At 43.9% G+C, this 17,323-nt stretch overlaps 1 protein-coding gene across 2 annotated transcripts in view; it reads right to left on the minus strand.

The window, feature by feature from the left end:
• Positions 1-234: 234 nt before the first annotated feature.
• MAP3K1 (mitogen-activated protein kinase kinase kinase 1) overlaps positions 235-17,323 on the minus strand; it is a 67,280-nt gene continuing 50,191 nt past the window's right edge. For both annotated transcript variants that reach the window (XM_060235971.1, XM_060235970.1), the window contains exons 13-20: positions 15,823-16,012; positions 14,360-15,611; positions 13,657-13,809; positions 12,610-12,772; positions 10,816-10,947; positions 3,424-3,566; positions 1,612-1,743; positions 235-1,076 (exon numbers count right to left, since the gene is read on the minus strand). In XM_060235971.1, coding sequence (XP_060091954.1) covers positions 927-1,076; positions 1,612-1,743; positions 3,424-3,566; positions 10,816-10,947; positions 12,610-12,772; positions 13,657-13,809; positions 14,360-15,611; positions 15,823-16,012 — 2,315 coding nt within the window. In that variant the 3' untranslated portion in view covers positions 235-926. The remainder of the gene's footprint in view (positions 1,077-1,611; positions 1,744-3,423; positions 3,567-10,815; positions 10,948-12,609; positions 12,773-13,656; positions 13,810-14,359; positions 15,612-15,822; positions 16,013-17,323) is intronic.

Below are 17,323 nucleotides of genomic sequence, written 5' to 3' on the forward strand. Positions count from 1 at the left end.
GAAAAAGGCTCAAATACCTAACAGTTAACTGACTCTTGGTTATATGTCCTGTTATTCAAAGTAACTGAGCAGTCCCCTCTCCCTCACCAACACCTTGATTGAAAACACTGACTCAAAGACAGCATTTTATTTCAGATTTTCAAATCAATCTGTATCACAGTCTCTTAGAACAACAAGCTATCCAGCAACATTTTAGCTTGAACCTCGTTCTAGCTATTCTGGATATGTTTTAAAAAAAAAAAAGTTTTCCCTGAATATAAAACAAAGGAAAAAAAAATAAAAGCACAGAACTGCAACTTCCACAGAGAAGTTACAAGGCTAGCAAGTATATGAATGCACAGTGAACCACAACTGCCATGGTCAGTGACTCTTAAAAAGGCAAAATGTGGTCTCAAAACAGTCCAAAGTTTCTTTCTCCATATACAAGCACACTGAATATTTTTCATGACCAGTGATGTAACAAATAAAATTGGGTTGCTGAGCCAAAACTGCTGATGTATGCATGGTAAGAAATGGAACAGCAACTGTAGTTTCTCCAATGGCTCCTGAGCCCCTCAGCTGCTAATATTGCTGAAAAAGTGCTCCAATTTTTTTTTAAAAAAATTAAAAATTGCCTCTCCACTAAATAATCATGCAGATTTAAAAGACGAATTGCTTTCCTGTCACCAAGACCCAGATCTTTGAGAAAGGCACAGTTTACATATTTCTGCACAATTTGTGAAATGCTGCATACTGAGCTTAGGAAGAGATCTCGATTTGTCAGTCACATACTTAAGTATAGGTCCTCTGCTGACCTCAAGTCCTCAAAAGGTATAATTAAGGCCAGCTGAGCAGTCAACACATACTGCTGTGCAAGCTGCACAGGAAGACCAGCATTGTTCTCTATTCAGTAGCATCATGTTCAGTGTATCACCACTTTTACAGATCTACCACGTAGTGCGGAAGACGGGGTGTTTCAGCAACTCCCTTGCTGGAGGCCTGTCCTGAGGTTGAAGTTCCAAACACCGAAGTGTCACATCTCTTAAACCTGGAGACAGATGTGATGGGATCGATGGAGCTGTAGTTGCACTGGCAATCTGCACAGGGAACATAAGATACAAAGGTGACTCCCATCAGATGCATACTAGAGAAAAACTTGCAAGCATGTCTCTGTCTGCATTAAACAGGACATCTTGATTAAACCACATATGCATTGCTTTACAGCACGATGGATCCATCAGAACACCAAGCAGGAGCACACATTCTGCATTCTCATATCATATTCTATAGGGTTGCAAATTCATCCAGATGTACTTGTCAGTCTGACTTTGCAAGTGTTTTAATATCTTATTGCATAATTGCACAAAATCAGAATAGAATGGTTACAGAACAAGGACACAACGCACGTTACTTAGCTGGGTAGTGGAAATATTTCTGTCGTCTTATAATCTGGAATTTGCCTCTTCAACTTGGTACAGTTTCTCAATGCAAAACCATTATACTAACTCTGCTTTACGAATTTTTTTAGAAGGGAACACAAAGTCTACATCTATTTTTTCCTGCTTGTTCCCATTTGTGAGGGGTCAAAAGGGAAGCTCCCATAAGATTTCTCCCACTAAGGTATAACCATACCTTGAATATCAAAGCAAGATGATTGGAATGTTTCTCGGCGTTCCAAGGGGGTTTAGCACAAGCCATTTCTATAATAGCACAACCAACACTCCACACGTCACAGCTCCTACCATACTGCTGGCCTCTCAATACCTAAAGGAAAGAAAACTTTAATTTCTCGTAATTCTCTGCCAACAACTTAGCATATATTGACAGAAGCCTCATGCATCACTAGCAGTTTAACAAATATTACTGAGAAGTACTTGCAATTTGGCATAGTGCTCCCAGTAAAAGTTCCGTGAGGTGGGGAGCATGTTCAGATTTGCATGTATAACAAAATAACTTTGTGGAAATACTCCATAACCTGTATGCATCAAACCACTATCTTTTGCTCAGAGTTAAAAATTCCATAGGCTCCAAAAACAGGCTGAATTATCTTACTACTTATTTTCATATTCATTTGCCATCATTATGTATTTTTATTTTGCATATTTCAATTTTATGTTTGCATCCACTTAAATTAAAAACTATTTTTTTAAATATGAAATCCATCTAAAGAATTTCAACAAGGGTCTCCTGGCCACAGAAATGTATCTTAAAGGGAGAACGGGCCTTTTGTGGTTCAGCCCTGAGGCAAAATATCGCACTTATTAATTTCAGTAGCTCTTTGCTTTGAAGAACAATTTAATAACATAAGTCATATTCTAAACATCAGAAGAAAAGCTCCCAAAATCAACAAATCTAGGTATGTTTCTATATACTGTTCGACAGACCCACACTGCTGGCCTGAACCATTGCTCTTTATTAAAGGGTGCCCTGGCCACCATCACCCAGGTGGTTGGTCAGTCAAGTTGTTATCTGTGAGAAATCCTTCAACAGCAGTATCAAAATTTTAGGAAACATCCAACCTTACCCTATAGCAGTGTCCAGTAACTACAGCTATATATAACAAGGTGAGAACGGATCACCCTTCTTTTCACAACCCAAGTGTGATACAGAAAGTAGTATGTGTGCTTTGATCAATAGTTATAAACATCCCCGCCCCCCTCTTCTGAATGGTGTCACACTTGTCATGACTGGCAAGTTCCCTTGCCAGAGGATGTTAGTCAAAGCCTTTACCTGTATCAAAGCGTTATGAAATGGCATTTACCCCAAACTGGCCACCCAAGGAGGATGACAGGTAGTGCCAAAAGATGACAGGGCAAGTTAAAAACATTAAACATTTTATGGATAACAGCTCTTTGAGAAGCACAATTCTTGCTGTTATAAAGGTAGCCAATAGATGACTGGCATTTCCTGAAAGCCATCCCTATACAACCAACTGCTAATTATCCAGTGATTAGATACAAGTGTGAGGTCCTCCCATACAGTTTATCTGCCACCCCTGACACTTCCAAGTGCTATGAAGTGGGGAAGTGGCCTTTCCAAAGCTCTTGAAAAGTTTTCCATCAAGTGACCTGCCTGGCTATTGTATGACTGTAAGGCACAGCCCAAAGGGGAGGATGGGGGGGACGCAAGGTTGAAAGCTGAGCAGATAGCCCCAAAGAGCCTACTATTGACAAAGGGCTGAATAGACTACATCAGCAAAGAACAGAATTCTGGTGCTGGTTTATATTGCCAGGGCAAGAAGTCTTTTCAGCATGAGAGAAAACGGAAGACACAAATGAAGTGCTAGCGCTATGGTAGGAACATACTTCTAGAGTTGATGTACTGTGGGATTTTTTAAACCTATAAAGCACTTATACAAGTTATAGAACTGTTTGCACTGCTGCAGCAGCGTAAGCATAGGACAAAAATAAGGCCTCTCCCCAAGCTGAAGAAGTGAATTCTTACCTCAGGTGCCATAAATGCAATGGTCCCCAACAACTGTCCTTGAAACTCTCCAGCACCCGTTCCTTTAGACGCCAACCTAGCTGCAGCTCCAAAATCTGCAATTCTTAACCTATGACCTGTACTGTCAATTAGCAAGTTGGCACCTGTCAATTGCATGAAAAATGCTATCATTTAGTACTGCTTGCATATTTCTCTCACATATTACCATATGTGCATCTGTAACACAGACAGAACCCCAAATATCATGGTATTTTTCTTTCCACAATAACTCTTTCCTAAGAGTTCAGGCAATACAGAAACCTACCCACTCCCCTTTCTCCCATATATCAAGAACACACTGAAATCTGGACTCTTATTTTTTTTTCCCTTTGAAATAAAGGGTATATACAGCTTTTGTATATAATTTAATGAATTCAGAAGATTATGCTTTAGTTTGGAGACTGACATCTTAAAGTTTTATGTAAGGAAAAAACAGGTTGCTCACCTGTAACTGATGATCTTCGAGTGGTCATCTGTGCAGTCACACACATGGGTTTTCCCGTCAGGACGAACCCTACCTCGGAGATTTTAAAAGCTAGCCTAGGCGTTATTTTTGGCGCGCACTCCCTTCCGTCCTGGGGAGCAGGCATCCACTGCGCATGCCTGGAACGGGAGGGAGGCGCCCCACCCACCCAGTTTCTTTCCCCGCCGCTGACATAATAGATGAGCGGTTGTAGAGGACCAGTAGCCAGCAGCGGGGATGGTTGGGCGGGCGTGTGTGACTGCACAGATGACCACTCGAAGATCATCAGTTACAGGTGAGCAACCTGTTTATCTTCTTCGTGGTCTCTGTGCAGTCCCACACATGGGTGACTGATAAGCTGAACTGCACGGCGGTGGGTGCTGGCACTAGAGTAGGAGAGAAAATTTAATGCACAGTTAATGCAAATCAGTCAAACAAGTATTGGACTCCAAGGTAAGTTGGTACTTACCGGACCCAGGTCGTATCTTTAGTCGAAGATAGAGCGGAGTACTGCCTGTCCAAAGGAGGCATCTTGCCTAGCACGAACGTCCAGAGCGTAGTGCATAGCAAAGGTCGAGGTGGAAGACCAGGCGGCAGCAGCACAGACGTCTTCCATGGAGACCCCTCTGGCTAAGGCAGATGATGTTGACAAAACTCTTGTAGAGTGAGCTCGTAATGCAGTTGGAACCGGCTGCTTTGCGAGTCTGTAACACAGCGTTATAGCAGCAACCAACCATTTCGAAAGTCTCTGCGTAGATATCTTTTGTCCCTTATTGTGGCGTCCATAGGCCACAAAAAGTCTGGAGTCCTTCCTGAATGATGCTGTCCTATGTATGTAATAAGCGAGTGCCCTTCTAACATCGAGGCAGTGTAGGGCTTCTTGGCCCTTATCTGTAGGACGTTGAAAGAAAGCAGGCAGAGTTGTGATCCTGTGCAGGTGAAACGTGGAGACTACCTTAGGTAAGAAGGTAGGATCTGGTCGTAGCACTACCCTATCATGATGAAAAATGGTATAAGGTGTGTCTGCTCTAAACGCACAAATATCACTGGCTCTTTTGGCGGAGGTGAGTGCGACTAGCAGCGCCGTTTTCCATGAGAGAAGATGCAGCGATATTGAAGCCATGGGTTCAAAAGGTGGCTTCATTAGCTGGCTCAATACTAAAGATAAACTCCAGCTGGGGTACAGTTGCCGTGATGGTGGATGCAAGTGTAAGATTCCTTTCAAGAAGGATTTAGCAGCGGGGTGTGAAAACACAGACCGGCCCTGTATGTGAGGGTGAAAAGCTGAGATCGCTGCCAAGTGCACCTTTAAAGACGAATGAGTTAGCCCCTTCTCCGATAAAGACAATGTATAGGCCAAGATTTGAGGCATAGAAGCAGATAGAGGTTTGAAGTTATGCTTGGTTGCGTAGATGGAAAATCTTTTCCATTTCATGGAATATGATTTTCTCGTTGATGGTTTCCGTGCATTTAATAGGACATTTCTCACTCCCTCAGGGAATTCCGAGAAAGTATCCTCCAAGCCGTCAAGCGAAGTCTGTCCGGGTCGTGGTGAAGAACCCGTTCTGTTGAGAGAGGAGGTTCGTGGCCCGGGGGAAGTGATGGTAAGTATTGTCCGATAGGAAAAGGAGCGTTGTGAACCATGGTTGGCGAGGCCACCACGGTGTGACTAGAATACAATTTGTATTGTCCAGTTGAATTTTCTGTATTGATCGTGTTATCAGTGGAAAAGGTGGGAAGAGAAAATGCAGTGGACCTGTCCAGTTCTGGATGAAGGCATCCCCTGCAGATTGTGGTGAGGGCGGACCTCTCATAAAAAAGATAGCACATTGTGCATTGTCTGGTGCAGCAAACACATCTATTGATGGTGTTCCGAATTTCCGGAATACTGGTAGGAGGTACTGCCTGTGGAGTGACCACTCGTGGTCGTTGACGAGGTACCTGCTTAATGTGTCCGCTTGAGTGTTCTGGGCACCGGGGAGATGTACTGCAGTGAGATGGATCTGATGTGCAATACTCCAGTGCCAGAGATGCATTGCTCGTTTGCACAGACGGGTAGATGCAGTCCCTCCTTGCCTGTTTATATAAAACACGGTCGCCACGTTGTCTGACGCTATTTGAACGTGACGGCCGTGAAGAGATGGCAGGAATGATTTCAGGGCTCTGTGGACGGCTAAGAGCTCCAGGCAGTTGATATGGAGCGACTGTTCGTATGCCGTCCATTGCCCCTGGACTGAGAGGGTGTTCAGATGGGCTCCCCAGCCCCACCTTGATGCATCTGTTGTGACTACTGCTGACGGGCTTGGTCTTAAGAATGGCATACCTATTAGCAGATGATTTCGCACTGTCCACCATCCCAGGGAGGGAAGGACGTTGTTTGGGACAGTTAGGAGGGTTTGTTGAGATTGGTGTTGGGGACGAAATGCACGGACAAACCAGATTTGTAGGGGCCTCATCCGGAGTCTCGCATGTGGTAAGACCGCCGTTGTCGCTGCCATGAGTCCTAACATGCGTTGAATGATGAAAGCTGTTTGTCTGGGCTGTTGCATTATTTCTGTGGCTAGTGTATGAATAGAGGCTATCCTGTCTGTTGGGAGGTAAGCCTTGTGGTCCGTGGTGCAGAGGCGAGCCCCTATGAACTGAATGTCCTGAGAGGGGATTAGATTCGATTTTTGCTGGTTGACTTGGAGACCCAGGTCTGTTAAGAGTGTAAGAGTTATAGCAATGTCTTTTTCCAGTTGTGCCTTTGAAGCTCCTACAAGGAGCCAATCGTCTATGTACGGGTAAGTTGCAATTCCGCGCTGTCTGAGGGATGCAGCGACCACCGCCATACACTTTGTAAAAGTCCTGGGTGCTGTGGAGAGTCCGAACGGAAGCGCTCGAAACTGATAATGTCTGTTTCCCACGGCAAATCTCAGGAACTTTCTGTGGCATTGATGGATTGTTAGGTGGAAATAGGCAGCCTGTAAATCTACCAGCGCCATCCAAGCATTCTGAGGGATTAGGGGCAGAATGGATTGAAGGGTAACCATCCTGAATTTTTTGTGGTGGATGAACTTGTTGAGAGCCCTGAGGTCTAAAATCGGGCGCTGACCTCCATCCCTTTTGGGAACTAGAAAGTACCGGGAATAGAAGCCCGTCCGATGGTACTGATCTGGGACAGGTTCTATGGCCGCCTTGGCCATTAAAGTGATGATCTCTTCTTGGAGGGGCGGGGATGGAGGGGTTGCAACAAAGTGGTGTCTTGCAGGGGGAGAATGAAACTCTATTGAATAGCCTCTTAGAATGATATTCAGGACCCATTTGTCTGTGGTAATTAACTTCCAGTTGTCGTAGAACGGTAGGAGTCTGGAAGTGTGGTGAAGTGCTAGAGGTAAAGAGTCAAAGAGACTGCTTGGATGAAGTTGCAGTCTTCTTAGGTTGTTGTGGTCTTTGCTGCCTTTGGTTGAAAGGCTGCTTGGATGGAGGAGCCTTACGCTTCCAGTATTCCGATTGTCGAGGGGACCTGGAGCGTTTGAATGGTATTGGCTTCCATGGTCTGGCTTTGTAGCCCTGCTGCTGCTGTTGAATCACACCAAGTCTTTTTGCCCGTTTGCGGCTGTCGTCGACTGTGGTGAGTATGTCGTCTGTCGTAGCATTAAAAAGGCCTTGGCCGTCAAAAGGGAGATCCTCGATTTTGAATTTAATATCGGGTTGTAGCGAGGAGGAGCGAAGCCAGGCGTGTCTTCTCAAGGCAATTGAGGCAGCCATCGCCTTGGAGGTGCACCCCACTGAGTGACGAATGGTATTTATTTGCTGTTTGGAGACTCTATTGAGCTCTTGTAATAATGTGCATGCCTGTTTTTGAGAAGGTTCTGGCAGGGCCGAGACAAGTGTGCTTAGCTGGGAGGATAGATTGTGGGAGTAAGCAGCAAAGTATGCCAAATAATTATTGATTTTGGCGTTTGCTGTGGAGATGGAATACATCTTCCTTCCCAGAGTGTCCAATTTCCTGCCCTCCTTCTCAGGGGGTACGGGATGACGGGTCTGCTTCGATTTGGAGGAAGAGTGAACTATCATTGAATTCGGAGCCGGGTGACTGAACAGGAACTTTGACTCCGTAGCTTGAATCTTGTATAGGGATTCGATGCGCTTTGAAGTGGGGGGGATAGATGCCGGCTTGTCCCAGGCTTCTTTAATGGCATCTAGGTGTACCGGGAGCATCGGCAGAAAGGAACCAGCGGGTAGGTCTGAATGGACCAAATCGTGAACCACATCCGTGACCTTGGGTGCGTCCGATGTAAGTTTAACATTAAGAGCAGAAGCCATGTTTGCGACCAAGTCCAGATATGTTTTGGCTCCGTCGGATGGTGACAAATCTGCAGGCTTCGCAATATCTGAAGCTGGGGACCCAGGAGAGGACATCGATTGCATCGACTCCGATGATTGTGCCTCGGATTCGGCATCAGAGTTGTCAGGCTCGGGTGCCTGTGGGTCTGGTCTGGTTGGACTCGTGTTCTTAGGCTTAGAAGTCGAAGTGGAAGGAGTCGGAGATGGCTGTTTCGTTTGTTGCTTACTCCGTTGGACGGGAGTTGCTTCCTTGGATTGGTTCCTGTGGTAATCAGTACGGTACCGAGAGTGGTGGTAACCGCAACATTGATGAGAATCCATTGATGGAGACCTCGAAGCGTAGTAGCGTCTTCTCGGGGACATGGATGGAGACCGAGATCTCGGATTGTAGCGATAGCGGTCCCTCCCCCTGCTAGGGGATCTCTCTGGGAAACGCGTATGATGGTACCGATGTCTCTCAATGCTCGGAGATCTGGCTGGGAACCGATGAGTATCAAAGTACCGATGAGCGTCGTGTCTATATTGGATGGGATTCGACATATCGCGAAACGATCTGGGGTTGATGTGTTGTTGAGTCCATTGCAGCGGGTCTCGGATCGGGTCTCGGATCTTCTCAAGCGAAGGGTCTTGTATGGATCCTTGCAATGAAGGGGATCGGGACGGAATCGGGATAACTTCTTCCGTCTGCTGATGCGGTGATTCCGTAAGCGGCGTAGCCGCTTCTTGGGTATTGGATCCGGGTGTGGACGGATCACCTTGTCTGTCAGGCTCGTGGGCTTTCTGCTGTTCCGAAGGTTTGTTCGGGTCGGTGGGTTTCCTCGAGTCCTTCGGGTCGGTAGGTTTTTTCGGGTCCTTCGGGTCGGTAGGTTTTCTCGAATCCTTCGGGCCCTTCGGATCGGAGTGCTTGTGCTTCTTGGTGTGCTTCCCACTTTTCATTTTAATAGGCGCGGCCGTTTGTTCTGACGTTCTCGCGCCGTCGCCGGTCTTCGCGGCATCGCCGGGCTTATGCTTGCTGGGAACAATGGCCACTGAAGCTGCCGACCTTGCGCCGTCCCCTTGGGGAGTCAGAAGGGGAGGCGACTTACTTGCGGAGGAGGATTGCGACATCTCAGGGTGAAGCACAGACTCCATAAGATGACTTCTTAGTCTAGCGGCTCTGTTTTTTCGCGCCTGTTTGCCGAATTGAAGGCAATGCGCACAGGCGTCCACTTTATGAGTTTCTCCCAGGCAAAATAAGCAAAGTGAATGTCCGTCTGATGTAGGGATTTTCGCCCTACAACGCGAACACCTTTTAAAGGTTATTTTACTGTCCCTTCCTTCCATACGCCCGGGGGGGGGGGGGGTAGGGGAAGGGAGGTCTGAGGTAAAAAGCAGGGAAGATATATTTTTTTCTTTTTTTCTTTTTTTTTTTTGAAAGAATATAAGAATATAAGAAGGAAGGTGGATAATAATGCGGAATAGAAGAGAAAAAGCGGGGAAGAATGAAGGCTAAGCTCTGAGGTAAAAGAGGAGCGCAGCGAGGTAAGACTATCCTGGGCGACGGTTGGAAAGAAACTGGGTGGGTGGGGCGCCTCCCTCCCGTTCCAGGCATGCGCAGTGGATGCCTGCTCCCCAGGACCGAAGGGAGTGCGCGCCAAAAATAACGCCTAGGCTAGCTTTTAAAATCTCCGAGGTAGGGTTCGTCCTGACGGGAAAACCCATGTGTGGGACTGCACAGAGACCACGAAGAAGATCATTTGTTCTCACAGAGGAAGCAGCTTTGCTCAATTCTTAAAGCATACAGATGAGGAATTAACAACAACATCCAAGCAGGCCATGCTTGTTCTGGGTAGAATGCCAGAGCTTATTTCCTGTATATCTATAGCAGATCAAGTGGTTCCTTGACTACTGGGAAGCTATCTTTAAGTCTAACAGGCACAAAACATTTTTGGGATAAGAATGAACCTTCCCACCACAAAGAACTGCCGATGCAGTAAGGAGACACACACACTGCTGCCTATGCATCTTCTCATACTAACTGGAAATGGCAGGTCAGCACTCTTGCTTCCTGGATCAATCCAGCCGTACACCACAGTTGGACTTAAAGACCACATCTGTAGGGCACCTTAGAAGGTTCCCACCTCTCTCATCTCACATTTTCAGAGCTATGAATACAGGCCATCAGAGAAACTTTTTGAACATAATAGCTGTTGAAAGAAGGGTGGCTTTTAAAACTGTGTGCCTTTTTGAAAAAAAAATAACATGCCATACTCTGTTAAAAAAAATTCCGGAGGCAGTTTCCAGCAAAAGTATATATACTAAAACTCCCAAAGAATTTAAACAGAACAACGAGCCTTGCAACTGACACTCCAAGAATTAGTTCCATTAGTTTTTAAAACAATTTGCAATTCAAACAAATTCAAGATAAGGAAGTCTAAATATATTTAAAGGTCACAAAAGTGAGTGTACAAGAGACTGGGATACTGAAAATAGTTTCCAACCCCCCCTCCACTAGAGGGTTCAAAAGAACAGAAGAGAGGCCAATATCTGTCTGGCCAACTGTTAGTAAACACTGTTCCTACCTTTCACATCCCGGTGAATGATTTGATTCTCATGAAGGTAAGCAAGGCCACGAAGCAGCTGTTCTGTGTAGTTTGCAACTACAGACTCTTTGAAGGCTCCATATTTACTTAACAAATGAGCAACAGATCCCCCTGGAAGATAACAATATACTTTTGTAAGCCTTATCACTCCTTATGAAGAGAATCTAATCTAGACCTTTGAATGTAGCTACATAGTTGAAAGACTTGCAAAATTTGAAACACAGTGCTGGAAAGGAAACAGCTTTAAAGGCAGCTTTGTACATTCATTTTTGAAGATCTTATGCTTAATAATATGGTGCCCTTTAGAGAGGATAGTAACCTTTTATATTTTACTAACAAGTTTTTATTTTATGGACAGCTTGTATTGCAGCTGGAAAGCTTGTGTTTTATTTAAAATTAAGATTTTATAAAGTTCCTGTACCTTGACAATTGAATTTCTCTAAACACTTACTGTTCTATTTTGCAGCACTTAACACCTCATAATACAGTCCCTTACATACATTAAACTCAAAGTTTAACTAACAGTTTTGTTTTTAATTAAAGTAGTTAGTGAACTTTCCAAAATAATCCCTTATATTTTTTCCTCTTATGTGACATATCTATTAACAGGGACAAAAAATTTTTATACATAACTTTTAGAACAAAGCTTATTTTTTTTCTGGAAATCCTAACTGCATTTAAAAAGTAATAGTTCTGTCAGTAACAAGTATTGCTTTGAAGATTAAAGTATACAGGAGCAGACAGTCCTGCTGGAATAGCACTTGCCTTAATTTATCCACAGGGCATACCTGAACGCAAGAAATCTCTTTTGGATAAGGAACTGCATGTGAAATTGAGGCTTACACAAGCAAAGCCATCTTTGAAATTTTGAAATAGCACTGCTATGTGTTCAGTAAGGGGGAAAAAGGATGTTTAAAGGATCTATATTTGTATCTGGGAAGAAAGGGAAAACTAAAATATTATTTTCTTCCAAGTAATAAACACAACTTTTTATTATGACACTATGATGGAAATCGGTCTGGAAATATTCTCAACTGCTGATTTTCACTTTTTTGTAGCAGGAACTACTTTGCATGTTAGGCCACACACCTGATGTAGCCAATCCTCCTGGAGCTTACAGTAGGCCCTGTACTAAGAGCCCTATAAGCTCTTGGATTGGTTACATCAGGGGTGTGTGGCCTAATATGCAAAGGAGTTCCTGCTACAAAAAAGCACTGCTTTTCAGAGCACTGTCTGTACTGCTACTCACACTTCCATGTCTTGTCTTACATGTCTCTCAGCATTCATAGTAAGCTTCTCATTTTTCTTCTTCATTCCCATGAGCTTGACATGTGCTTTACGTAGTAAAATCATGTATACTTAACTAGATACAAGTCAACCTACAAATGAGAGGGATGCAGGTGAAATGGTTCCCTGTTGGCTGTGGAACTGACTATAAGGTTTAACAGTGCAAGACTGCTTATGCCAAGATGCAAGCCTGTCAGTTGTGGGCACTCTTGAATTATTAGTACCAGAAAAATCCCTTGCCTGCTAGATGCATGCATTTCTAAACATATAAAGATATCAGGGTAGAGAAAGGATTGTCTACTATATGTCACACGTTGTCTACTAAGTATTGTATATTGTCACGAGTTTCCCAATTCTCTCTCTTTAGTCTATGTACCATCAGAACAGGCAAAGTGATTCAGAAGAAGGCTGACAATGACAAGGCATACAAGACGCGGGAAAAGTACATACAATGAAACAGTTGCTCCCTTAATGGGATATACATACCTGCCATCCATTCTATAAAGAGATTGTAGTTGCTCTTTTCACATGTAGCACCCAACATTCGAATGATATTAGGGTGATTCAGATGACTCATCATTCTTATCTCCTCCCTCAAGGCTTCTACAACCTCTTCCTGCTCTGATGATGTATTCCTGACATATGTCACCTGTTTTGCACAAAACTGGGTCAGATTTCGCTTCAACAGTTCCTTAAACACAGTGCTTTGAAATACATTTCATCCCAGCAGCACAAATAATGACCGGTACAACTGTTGCTGAAGCCACATGCCTTGCTGAGTAGTGTATGGAAGAGGCTGGACACTCTGGACACACATGGACCTCTCTCTATCCAGTATGCGCCATACCTTCTGCCCTCCTGTATACCTGCTGCTCACTCTTTCTACTTACTGCTTCACATCTCTTCCAAAACAAATTTTCGGGGCCCTGGGGGGACAGTCTCTTTTCTTCCTTCTTTTACATAGCCACGTAAGGGCAGCTCACACACATTTTTCTTACATGCATTTACAGGTAAAATGTTTTCTTTACACCCCCCCCCCCAAAAAAAAACCACGGAGGAAAAAGTGCCCTCTATCAAATGTAAGTGAAACAAAATAAACTCATTACAAATGACATCGTGTATATTTTGTCTTTCATGAATTAAAATCTTGTGAAGAAAAACAACCCCTTTGTGAAGCTGTCCACGTAAGTGGCAAATCCTTTGCTATCCTTACATAATGAGCTGTGCAGAGCAGTACATGCTGAGTAAGAGTGATCTTTCTAGAGATCACATGGAGACACATCAATTAGGTTCAAATTCACTTCTTAGGGCTGAAAGTGCAGCCACATTAAAGGTCCTTTGAAGGCACAGGAGAGGCCGAACTGCACAAGCACATTTGTCAAAAGAATAAGCACCAGACAAAATGAATTTCAGAAATCCTCAAAAAAAGCCTTGTCTGATTTTTTTTTAAAAGTGCAAGTACAAAACTTATACACTTCTAGTCTATTTTCCATTCATTCAACACTTCAAAAGGATTCAGACAACAACATTTACCTGTTTCACTGCCATTAGTGTCCCAGTTCCAACATCCTGAGCTTGATAACATGAAGAAAAGGCACCAAGGCCAATTTGTTGACCTTTAAGCCACTCTATGTCTTCCCTGTAATGGTGCTTTGCTTTGGTATGCCCAGGCAGGGTCTCTGGTGTCTACAAAGTAAACCATTAGTGGTCAATGAACTCAGAACATCTGCATGCCTTGTTTTTGTTTGTTTGTATTAGTAGTGACAGAAAACGATTAGCAAGTTTTTTTAAAAAACAGGACTTTCACTTCTCAGGATTCACAGCCCAGAAATTGTGAATTCTCAGGGATCACAGAATGCCGCAGGAAACCTGCACTGTTTTAACAGTTTCGGGGGGGGGGGAGGGGTAATGTTCAAGCATTTTTGAAACCCACACATGAATTTGAAAGAAGTCTCTAAACTGACTGCTTCCTCACTATAATTTTTTCAGCTAAGTGCATGCTTTAGCTGTACACTTAATAAAAACCAAGTGTATTCCTAATCACTCAGCATAAATTCCACATTATCAGTGACTTTTGGTACTTTAAACTCATACAGGGAGCTGATCTGCTCTATATGAAGAGTACCATTTCAAAAGGGAAATCTGTTTCACCTTCAGTTTCCCACATGTACTACATAGGAGGTAGACCCAAACAAGACTTGCAGAAGGCTTATAAAACAAAGATCGATTTACTCACATCCTGCTGAATAATAATGATATCTTCACCATTTTCAACCTGCAGCTGAGGAACTACGGGAAGTGCATCTTGAGATGCTGACATTGCCATGGCGATAGCTAAAGCTTCCTCTTCTTCAGCTTCCATCTTTTCCTTGCATTTCTGATTGTGATTCACGTCATCTTTGTACGTGTCGTCGTTTTCTGCCCGTTCTGGAGACAGAACTGCCACTTCAGACTTGAAAGTAACTGTTCCATCACTTGTTGGCATGGATGCCTCAAGTAAGTCCTCCATACTGGAATTGAGCTCTGTATTAAGATCCAGTTGACGTTTTTCCTCTACGGGAGTGAAAACAGTCTCTTCGCTTGGGATAACCGCACTACTATCACACTGGGATATCTCATTTAAATTAAGTGTCATGTTATTTTTGCAGGTTTCTCCTTGTTTGTTCAAGTCACATGTAGTGGGTCGAGATGGCTTTGGCCGGTGTATGTGACTGAAAGGCAAAGGCCTGGCCTGTGTGAAAACTGGGGAAAGTTTTTCTGATTCTTTATTTTCAACACCGTTCCTTTGAATTTGGAGAGACATCTTCCGTTGCGTTTGGGGAGAAGCAGAGGGTAGCTTGCAGGGAACAAATCCCTGAGGTCTGAGTTTAGAAACATCTGCTCCTGCTGGTACAGGTGGAGCAGTCTGGGAAGGAAGGGTTGGGAATGCTGACTGGGAATGACAGGACGAGAGGGAAGAGTTCAAGCACTGACTATGGGGTCTACCTTTTGTCTGAATGGCTGGTTTTGGTTGCTCCAGAGTTCCTGAAGAAACAGGAAGACCTAATGAAATGCCAGCCACTGCATCAGAAATGTCCTCTGTACTGGCACTTGGTTTTTTATCACCTAAACTTTTACCATTTTTCCCTGATAACTGGATTGTGTTATTGGGAGTATTGCTCTCTGTAGACTCTGGGGAGTTATTAGGAACCAAAGGCTGTGCAAAGTCACGCCTGCATTCACCAGAATGCATGTTCTCCATTCCAAGCTGGATGGCTTCTGCTATTTCCATTTCATCTGCTATGGCCATCAGCCGCCGACGCATTCTTGTGTGATGTGTTGAGCTTGTCATGCCCAACATTTCTAGCAGTTTTACAAACACATGGGGTACTCTTGCAACCATTCTGGCAGAACTTAAAAATACTCTTCTTGACAGTTTGCCAACCATTGAATGGGAATTGTCAATTGATTGCAGAGCAAAGTTCAACAGTGACAGCAGCTTTTTGTACCTAGCAGTAAACACAAACATAATTAATTACCACTATGTCTCCAAAAGCAGCATATTGCTTAACATTTAAAGCAACAAATCAGCATGGTGAAGCACCCCCACCCCCACCAATAGTTTCTGACATAAAGTGTTAATTCTCTGAAATGACTGCAGTTTTGACACTAGGTAAAACAATGTTTCAACAAAAACACAAGACCTTTCTGAAACAGTACCTGTCAACTACAGTGTCTGCCTGTAAAACATCCCCGCTGACAATGTGGGGATAAAATTCACCAGGAAACTCCAAAAGCAGCCTGTCAATAAGACAAAGACGCCCAAGAAGTGCTTGCCAGTTGTTCGATTCAGGTTGTGTTCCAAGGATGCAATTTAAAATGAAATCAATGCCACCTATACCAATTGGCCCTACAAAACAAAACAAAAATTAACAGTGGGAATTATTCACAGTCCCAAACAGATTGTCTTCCATGAATTTTGAATAGACAGATGCTTCCTTTAGCAAGTGAAGCCATGGTTTCTCATGGCTACAAATTGTAGATATTTTTCAGAATGCCCAAATTAGCTGAGTTTCAGCCATGCTAACCACTTTCACACCATTTAAATTAATGTGGAAGTTTTAAAATGAAAAATTTGATCTTCACCTGTACTGCTAACCAATACAAGTTTAGAGCAACAACACACATCACACAAATATTACATAAATCTTAAAAAACACCTTATTGCTAGTATTAACATGCATTTATTAAAGCCAGGGCAACATTAAAAGATTTTTCATTCAGTGTGATATTTTAATGGTTCTTGAAAAGCATTAAGTGCAATCATAATTTTAAGAGCTGCAAATTTAGGCTTCAAGTCCCCCAGACAGCACAATCTGGGGGTGGGAAGCATTCAGGTAACTGATCAGTCACTACACCAGCATAACTCAAGAGATATGCTATCACAGAGCTGCGGTGCCAAGTGCCACTGCTGCTGCACCACCAGTGCAAAGCTCCTGTACCAACAGCATAAGGAGCAGGCTCAGGGGCCTGGTGAGAATTAGTCCTCTCTCTAACCTGCTCCAGCTTGGAAATGTCCCCCAAGAACTGGTGGCAAATTATACCAGGAAGACCTGTCATGTAGCCCCCAGACTCTCATGGAGTTGAGAAAAAGCATCCCCCCCCCAACAACTGCCACATCCCCTGGTGCCCCAAGAACCACAGGAGTCTGATGGGTGCCATGACCAGCACCCATCAGCCTCCAACTCTTGCATCTCCTGCCACTGCCAAAGGTGGGACTCAGCAGATAATATAACCTTTAGTTTGTGCAAGGGCAGGCTAGGCCAAGAGCTAAGGTGTGTAGCACAGGGCAACACTGGTTGACTTTTGGGATTTAGCATCTCAGACCATGTGTGGTGGGTGACATGCACTCAGACAATGGACACACAATACGGGGGAGCATGACTCATCAGGGGAGCACCTGCAGATTAACCCATTGCCTCCTTTCCAAGAACTTACCCACCAGCTGTACTGCCAGCCTTTAGGTAAGCCAGGCCACCCAATAGGAGAAAAACTATCCAGACACCAGAGGCAGCAGAGCCAGGCTCAGCACCATAATAATATAATAATAATTTTTTATTTCTATCCCGCCCTCCCCGCCGGAGCGGGCTCAGGGCGGCTCACAACATAAAATAAACATTACATCGGTTTTACATTATAAAACATGGTTAAAACAGTTATA

The sequence above is a fragment of the Heteronotia binoei genome, chromosome 4 (genome assembly GCF_032191835.1).
Source record: "Heteronotia binoei isolate CCM8104 ecotype False Entrance Well chromosome 4, APGP_CSIRO_Hbin_v1, whole genome shotgun sequence".
NCBI classification, from domain to species: Eukaryota; Metazoa; Chordata; class Lepidosauria; order Squamata; family Gekkonidae; genus Heteronotia; species Heteronotia binoei.